Source organism: Phalacrocorax aristotelis, chromosome 4, assembly GCF_949628215.1.
Source record: "Phalacrocorax aristotelis chromosome 4, bGulAri2.1, whole genome shotgun sequence".
Lineage (NCBI taxonomy): Eukaryota > Metazoa > Chordata > Aves > Suliformes > Phalacrocoracidae > Phalacrocorax > Phalacrocorax aristotelis.
The window spans coordinates 74,179,919-74,188,611 of NC_134279.1; the positions used below are offsets into that span (position 1 = coordinate 74,179,919).

General features: G+C 42.7%; 1 protein-coding gene across 2 annotated transcripts; it reads left to right on the plus strand.

Moving 5' to 3' along the window:
• Positions 1-308: 308 nt before the first annotated feature.
• On the plus strand, positions 309-8,407 carry TNIP2 (TNFAIP3 interacting protein 2). 2 transcript variants are annotated; one of them, XM_075092025.1, is made up of 6 exons: positions 309-885; positions 3,262-3,567; positions 5,428-5,511; positions 6,051-6,332; positions 6,716-6,835; positions 7,346-8,407. In XM_075092025.1, exons 1-6 carry the CDS (start codon positions 403-405, stop codon positions 7,625-7,627), a joined length of 1,557 nt encoding a protein of 518 aa, XP_074948126.1. In that variant the 5' UTR covers positions 309-402; the 3' UTR covers positions 7,628-8,407. The 2 variants fall into 2 exon arrangements, with proteins under 2 accessions (XP_074948126.1, XP_074948127.1); XM_075092026.1 differs by having other exon boundaries at positions 309-492.
• Positions 8,408-8,693: the final 286 nt, after the last annotated feature.

Genomic DNA, 8,693 nt, shown 5'->3' on the forward strand with positions numbered 1-8,693 from the left:
CCCTCGTTCGGCCCGCAGCGGCCGCCCCCCGGCCTCAGTCACCCCCGCCACCTCCCCTCAGCGCCCCCTCGTCCAACCCGGCCTCCCCCGGCCCCTCAGCGCCCGCCCCGGCTCTCCCCTCCTCACGCCTCAGACCCCGCCGCCATTTCGCCCCGGCCGGGGTTCCCCAGCCCGCCCCGCCCCCGGGGCCGCCTCCCGCCCGGGCGGCGGGGGAAAAGCGCTGCCCTCCCCCGCCGCGGGGTTCCCCCTCCGCCGAGGCCCGGCCCGCCCTGCGCCGGATCCTGCGAGCCGTTAAAGGAGAGCAACCATCCTCCGCCCCCGGCGGGGAAGGCGGAAGAGTGGAGCAGCAGGAAGAGCAGCGACAGCCACCCCAGCTCTGCCTTGGCTCCTCTTCGGGTTTATATGCACCTGGCCGGATTACTGCTCGCCCTGCAGAAGAAAGAGAAGGGGCAGCAGCGTGACCGCGGCTCACCTTCCCCAGCCATGTGCTCGGTAAGCGAGGGTAGCAGTACGGACCCCTTGGCGGCCCGCTTCAAACAGGTGGAGGAGATGTTGGAGAGGCTACACCGGGAGAACAGGAGCTTGAAGAACAAAGTGCCTCGGTACAACGTGCTCTGCACTTTGTACCACGAGTCCGCCCAGCAACTGAAGCACCTCCAGCTGCAGCTGGCTGCCAAGGAGGCGACGATCCGGGAGCTGCGGAGCAGCCTGGCCCGGCTGCAGCAGCGGCAGCAGGAGCAGGAGCCGCCGGCGGGGGCGGCGGGCGCTGAGCCGGAGCCGGCCCGCTCGCTGGTGGAGAGCCTGCTGGAGCAGCTGGGCCAGGCCCGGGAGCAGCTCAGGGACAGCGAGCGACTCTCGGCGCGAAGAGTGGAAGCTCTGAGCCAGGTAAACCCGCGAATGCCCTCATTCGCAGTTGGGCTGGCACGGGTGGAGCCCCGGAGTGCCGGCAGCATTCGCCGCCGGAGCTGTGCCTCCGCACGCCTCTCGAGCAAAACGAGTAGTTTAAGCTTAATAAGTCCGGCAGTGCTTGTCTTGAACGGAGGGCGCAGCCGGTTTGCATTCCGACCGCTCACTCGCGCTTACGGCAGCATGCTGCTCGGGGTGCGCAGGCACCGGCGCTGCCCGGCGGGGTGAGGGGCCGCCCGGCGGCGCCGCAGGCGGGCGCTGCCGCAGCCCGCACCGGGGAGCGGAGAGCGGAGGGCTTGAGCCCTGCGGCGTTTGACGGGACTTGCTCTGTCGAGTGTGCCCGGAGTTGGGCCGTGCTCAAAGCGAGCTCAGCCGTCTGTGTCCAACAGTAGTTCCCCGCTGCACTCAGTTCAAGAAGACAAACCATAAAATCCTAAACCAAGGACTTGGCGTGGCATTACAAATCCTCATACAGCTGGCTTCAGAAGGAGAAGGAAAAATAGTAAAACACACTAAATTTGGAAGTTCCATATCACTTAGTGAAGACCCTCCTCGTTATCGGATGCAAGAGAACATTTCTTACAGAACAAGTGTTATGTAAGATAAACAACTGATGCCACCACACTTTTTCTATTAAAGTGGGGTTTTTTTTAAAGTGCACTTAGAAAAGGATTTTTGTAGTGACATTAAGGCAGCCCATTAATACTTGGAGAAGTAACTGGCAAGTCTGGATTGTGAGGAGGTAGATCAGGGAAATTTATGACGGGGAAGAAAAAGTCTTGAAACTGCATCCACCACAAGTGCTATTTTTTGCTACTGTCATTAAGACCTGCCCATGTTCAGTCTGAAATACTTGAAGAATTTTAAAGCATTTCTGTCTATATGAAGCTGCATAAAGGAATTTCCAAACCAAGAAGCAGTACTTAAAATTGAAACAAGTATTTTTGTCATAAGTAATCTCTTGACCTAATGCTTATACAAAACATTTTCCATATATGACACTCACCTAAAATACATTTAAATAAGTTTGAGTTTGGAAATTTGTAACAAGAGATGATCTATTGTACTGACACTTTGCAGACAGATGACAAACCTGTGGTATCCAAATATATTTTGAAGTCTGATGGTGAATGTCTTTATAGCAAAGGGGAAATCTAGCATTTAGCATGATGCTAAAGAATTTAAACATCGGTAATTAGAATGAGTACTATTTCTGTAAGTTAGAAACTAATTTTATTCTTTTTAGAAATAAGTATTGTATGCCCACCTAGAAACACTGAAATCATTGCCACTAGAAGTAACAACAACAAAAAAGGACATTTTGTGAAGTCAGAGGCCTACGTGCTGGCAAAGAAGAGTGCCTCCTGTGATTTACATCTCCATTAGGACTCCCCAGGAACTGGAAGGGTAGAGTTAAGCTTGTGCCTGTCTCATGGTCTACGCTGGCATCCAGGACATCGTTGATTCTGGAGGAGCAGTGCTTCAGAGATTTCTGTTACCAGCACCTGCTACTTTTTGAGGATATCAAGCACAAACTGTTTTTGACAAAGTCAGGACTGGTGCACTTCAGATGCATGGTACTACAGAGCGGTTGTACCACAGTCAGCAAGCAAACTTCTTCCTTTCAAAACACCTATGGAGCAATTACCTTAATGCAGTGCAGAAGATCCCACAGAGCTTCCAATTCAACAAGAATGTGTGGCAATGAGATACACAGATCCCCTCACGTACCTTGGAGGGTCAGCTACGGCCAAAATAGAGTCAGTGCTGCCACATGGATTTCATTTTCTATTTGCCTGTCCTTACCACTCATCCTTTCCTAGGTGGGAAAGTTGCTGTGTATGCTCCCTCTGCTTTGTCCTTGTGATAGTGCCAGGCAATGAATACACTTCACTGGGTTTTGATACGACGACTTTCCAGTTCCATTTTTTTGGAGGAAAATCTCTCCTATCTGGTAATTTAGAATGCAGGACCACTAAGCATTTCTCAGTCTCCATAGTTATTCCTTTTAAACTACTTTGTTTCTTGTAAGTTTCATCTTTAGTTTGTTGCTGCTGTATATCTTTCCATTGAATCTTCCTGAATTTTGGCTTATTGTTTCTGGTTTCTCCATCCTACTGACTAGGAAGTGCCTGTAGAGCTGTCCGAGCAGTTCTTGATTTTGATTGACTGATCTGTCAGTTCCAAGGTCGAGTGATTATGCAGAAATGAATTAATTTATTTTACTTTTTAAGTACTTCGCAGTGAGTATAGGTGCAATATGGAATTACTGCAATACAGATTTCAGTCTTAGAACTATTTTGGCTTTTGAGTTCATTTTGCTTTTAAATAACTTCCCCTCCCCCTTATGTTTAGGAAGTACAGAAGTTGAATCAGCAGCTAGAGGAGAAAAATGGAGAAATACAGCAGATGATAAATCAGCCTCCATATGAAAAGGAAAGAGAAATCTTACGACTTCAGAAGAGCTTGGCAGAGAGAGAGAAGGCTCAGGCCACCAGCGATGTTTTGTGCCGTTCACTCACTGATGAAACTCACCAACTTCAACGCAAATTAGCATCCACAGCAGAAATGTGTCAACATCTGGCAAAATGTCTAGAAGAGAAGCAAAGAAGAGAGAAGCGGAATTCAGATGACCAGACACCTACTGAAAGAGCTAATCAGGTATTCTTACTGCTACTACATTTCTTTAAGGTCTTAGTAGTTTCTGAGGTGTTAAGTTCTAAACAATTCTGAGTACCAAAAATTTAGGATGGAAGCAGTTGTCAATCACTTGTATTTTGGCCATCTCGCTTATCTCATCATCAGAGGGTATTTTTTTTTGGAGAGGAGAGGATCTTGAGAGGTCCCTTCCAACCTCAGCAATTCCATGATTACAACTCTTCCCTGTGTATACAGGAGAAAGTGCTGCTTTTATACTGCAGCATGCTTCCGTGCATCACTAGATGGTGCTGTGCTTTTGAAGGTGGTATCTCCTGATTACTTGTTTAAGAATTTAAATCACAAAACAAAGAGACACTTTAAAATAGTATTTATATTAAGGACTCTATAGCATGCGGTCATCTTAGATCAGGATTTGGCTTTGCACACATAGTACAGACCTACAGAAAGTTGGTGAGGGAAGAACGAGTCAAGGTGTTCTACCTTTTTTTTTTTTTTTGCTCTGGGGTTCCCCCTTGGACCCCCAGTCCAATGTTTCTCTCCAGCAGAGATGTTTAGAAAAATTACTTCATGATAGGAAGGTGACAGAAACGCCACCGAGGGGCACAAAGAAACACCTGGATTTTGGCATGCTTTGCTAATAGCTGTGTGGCTTTGCTGCATCATCACCTTAGCTGAAGCTTTTATGTGTAGGGCAGAGGCAGAGGTAGATCATGGTGTTCTGTTGTTCCAGAAATCATGATGGTCCAGAGTCATTAGGTAATTCATGATGATACCATAAGGAAATAACATTAGAGGTGCTGTCTCTGGTAACAGATCAGAGTGTTGAGTAGGATGCTACAGCCAATTCTCACAAAAAAGAAAAATTCTGTCTCATGCTCTTACTGCTATGTAGTGGCAGTGCTGTGTTTCACATGACCACTCATCTATGCTTTTACGATAAACTTTACACATTGCTCACTTTTACTTTGTAAAACATTCCAGGAGCATTTCCAAAGAAAACTTATTCATGTTAAAGTTACCTGTAAGAAGTAGTTCGAGATGGACTAGATACAAGAAAAAAAGGAATTTTTAAGGGACTTGAAGCATTCAGTATTACCATATTTTATATGTAATTGATAGACAGGAAATTAATTGACTTTGATACATGTAATAAGTAGCTAACCTTGTACAGTGGGGACTTCCCTGTTGAAGAAGAGAAATTTCAGATGCAATTACTAGCTGATTCTAGGGAATTTTGTACAAAAGTATTCTATATTACTCATGTACACCAGGGGTTTTTTAAAGCAGATGTCACAACTGTAAAAAAGGGGTATCATTTTAGTCAATTATTTAGCAAGCAGGGTTTTTTTCCCTCAGTAATTTCTTCCTACTGGCCAAACTTGACAGTAATAACAAAGCAAGATGAAAGCATATCTGTGTCTCTGTCATGCATTCCCCCACTCCAGACAAGTAGTTTCCAAGGAGTTCATGTAAACTGCTAAGCTCTGTTGTCATCAGTGTAGACCTTCATGCATGTAAAATGTGTGGTATTTTTCTTGTTACCTTGAGCAGGCTCAGAATTTGGTAAGACAGGTACGATTTTGTGACACCACTCAGATCTATTTAAAAGCAATACCAAGGTGGTAAAAACCTGAGTACATTTTGCATTGCTTATTAATAACAAAAGCAGTAGGCTATACTATTACTCTTTAGGAATATACTATATAGAAATAAGAAGACCTAGATGTATGTATTTTTCACTGAGAGCAAATAGTTTTAGAGAAATTTAAAAAAGATCACTTCCAGTTTAACAGTTTAATAGCTAAGTAGCATTTGGGATTTTTATGTTAAAGTAACACTTCCTTTATCTGAAAATTATAGGTTTTAGACAATGAAACTTCACTTCAAGCTCTTATCTGCAACCTACAAGATGAAAACAGGATGTTAAAACAAAAAGTAGCTCACGTGAGTACTTTCATTTTGTACAAGATTAAGACTGGATTGAGTATTTTGAATTACAGTAAATTTAGAATAGGTAGGGCCTGGTTAATCTAATTAAGTAGCAGTTTAATGCGAGTCCAAAATTTTTCTTAGTCTTTCTTCCCTTAGCTAAGAACAACTTACTACATTGTTTTTAATGTATTGTTTGGTTTTTTTTTTCTTAAAAATACACAGTGGAAGAAAACTGCTTTTGTGTTCCTTCCGTACATCAGTACTACACCCCAGGAGAACAGCAGTAGGCCCAGGGTGACCACCAACCTCTCCCATTCGTTATTATTTAATACCATCCCTCTGTACTGGTGAATGGGGAAGGCTGCCTGTGGAGAGCCTGGCTTATAGCATGATCATCATCTGCTCTCCTGTGGAGTGGCTTATCCACACTCAGTGGCTGAATTAGCATATTGTCCTTTAGAGAATTTTGGTCCTGCATATATAGACAGTCTACGAAGGCTTGGCAGTTTGTGTCTTCATGTTCTTCATGACTCTCCTGGGTAATCTTTCAGGTGGAAGACTTAAATGCAAAATGGCAGAAATATGATGCGAGTAGGGATGAGTATGTGAAGCGACTCCACTTGCAGCTCAAAGAGATGAAGTCACAACTGGATCTGCAGCATGGCATAACTTCAGCACAAACAAACTCTGACCTGATGCACAAGGAAATATTCCGGTTAAACAAACTGCTGGAAGAAAAAATGAATGAATGCATAAAAACTAAGAGAGAATTAGAAGATGTGAAGAAGGCTAGTGAAGGAGACAACGAGCGCATACAAATGCTGGAACAACAGGTGATTAAGTTTCTTCTTCCTAGACATAGGAATTCCTGGTTTCTCCCCAGACCACTGAAGTTCAAGGGGGGAAAAACGAAATTACCTCTTCTGACATTTGCCACTTGTCCTGCTACATTTGTCTATAGAGATACTTAACAACACAGATTTAAGGGAAACTCACTACTTAAAGAACTGCTTGCAGTTCTGCTGGCTTTAATACAAAATAGTAAAAGGTCTGAAAAAGAAATACAAATACCTTTAAAGTCCAGATATGATAGAGAAGATAATATTGAGATTCTGGGTATAAGCATTTACAAGCAAAGGAATCACCGCCTCAACTTCTTAATCTAACCTGCCAATGCTCTAATTTATAAAAAGTTAACATAATAATTCTTTTTCAGGTCCTAGTTTATAAAGATGATTTCACATCTGAGAGATCAGACAGAGAACGAGCACAGAGTAAAATACAAGAGCTTCAGGCAGAAGTTGCATGTCTGCAACACCAGCTAGCCAGAAGACAGGTAAGAAAGCAACATGCTAGTTTTTCAATTAAAGCATGTCAACAGAATTCAGAACTAAAATATACTTAAAAATAGATATTAAAAGAACCTTAGTACTTCTAAAACCATTTCAGCTCAGTGCAGCTATCAAAACCTTACATTATTTCATAGTCTGCATTCTAGCAGAGATGCTTCCCAAAACACATGTAATACCCCGTTCCAGTCCGTTTTCCTTCTATTTTGGATCAACATAGTAAGGGGGAATTTCTTAGAGGGAAGGATGGCCATGACCCTTAACAGTGGCATCTTTAAAGGAGCATGCTGGCTACATTCTGTGTTTTCTACAAGCCTTCTTTAAAACTAATTAACTTTAAAACTAACTAATAAAACTGCAAAAACTGATGCATATTTTATTTACAAATCTTCCGATAAAAACCATGAGCAGTGTTTCAGATAAAGGTGATGAAAATACTCTGTCAAAGAATATATCTTTACTGCATCTTTTTAAAGAGCTCTTCTGTCTCTTTCTAGGACTCAAGAGACACAAGTAGTCATTTCAGAGTTCACATTGGTAACCAAAATCATATGTACGTACAGACAAATGTTGAACATCTACGAGGCAATAGCCCGGGCCAAACAGGCATGAGAAGAACATCTTCACAGTCTGAACAAGCTTCTCCTCCTGCGGACAATGGGAACTCTGGATCCGAGGGCAGGGCACAGGGTGAACTTAGATGCCCTCATTGTATGAGGTTTTTCAGTGATGAACTCAGTGATGAATTCCTCAAACACGTTGCTGAATGTTGTCAGTGACCGCGTGATGTGAGGCATGTAAGTTGATCACTACTTTATAGACAGTAAAACTTAACTCTGTATGTATCTCCTACAGTCCTAAAACAGAGTAATTCAAATGGACAGCTCTTAGGAATTAGGAGGATGAACAGTATCTACCTCTTACTTGATTTCACCTTCTCTTGGACTGTATGAAAGACTTCAAGATAAAGCAAAGTGTTTTTATGAAGAATTATTTTTGACAACTACAAGGAAGGCGAACATAATGCAAATTCTACTACGAACTAAACTGAAACTTACAGTGCTAGTTCACTTCAGGGTGCAGCTTGTATTTGAATCTAATTCTTTACAGCAGCCTGAAGGCTTGTGAAAAAAATGACTGAACTTGAAATTTTTCTCCTCTTCCAAAAATGTAGACTGAAGAATGGGGGAGGAGCATTTTGGCAGAAGATAGGAAAAATCGTACTGTACTTTATCTGGATTAAAAGCAAAAGTATTTTCTTGTCTATTGAGGTTGAACTTTCAGCCGCCTCTTCTGAAAATCCTTGTGTTCAACTGAAATCAGGAGAAGCAAAGAGAACATAAATGGACTGGTTATTGACTAAAACTAGCCTGTCTTTTTGCACAGAAACGATGTACAGAGCTATTTATTTTTCTGTGCTATAAGTAACTATTTTACATATTTGTAAATGCATGTTTGTGTAATTATTGACCGTATTCCTATTCCACATAAGGGTTATTTTTATAATAAAAGTGATTGTGCATTTGCTTTACTACATTAGTAAAGTGGTCAAAAATCTCTCAGTGTAAGTATTTAAATGTGAAATAGTATAGTTACTGGGATTAAGGGTTAAATAAATGTAATGATTTCAGATATGAGTTATTTCATTGCCTCAGTGATAAGCACTGTCTCGGACTATTTCCAAACATGACGAAAAATCACTCCTCATTTATGAGAGGACAAGCAACCTTCCAGGTGCACAAGAACACATTTAACATCCTACCTTGCCCCACAACTGTGACAATGCCAATGTTTGCTTAAATTTCTTCTTATCCTACCGACACTGGAGACAAGTTTACCAAATAG

What these genes read in the sequence shown, in the direction of transcription:
- TNIP2 (XM_075092025.1), top strand. Translation starts at nt 403, where the DNA reads ATGCACCTGGCCGGATTACTGCTCGCCCTGCAGAAGAAAGAGAAGGGG. An exon ending in TACAAATGCTGGAACAACAG is followed by an intron (nt 6,333 to 6,715) that starts GTGATTAAGTTT and finishes ATTCTTTTTCAG; the next exon opens with GTCCTAGTTTATAAAGATGA. An exon ending in ACCAGCTAGCCAGAAGACAG is followed by an intron (nt 6,836 to 7,345) that starts GTAAGAAAGCAA and finishes GTCTCTTTCTAG; the next exon opens with GACTCAAGAGACACAAGTAG.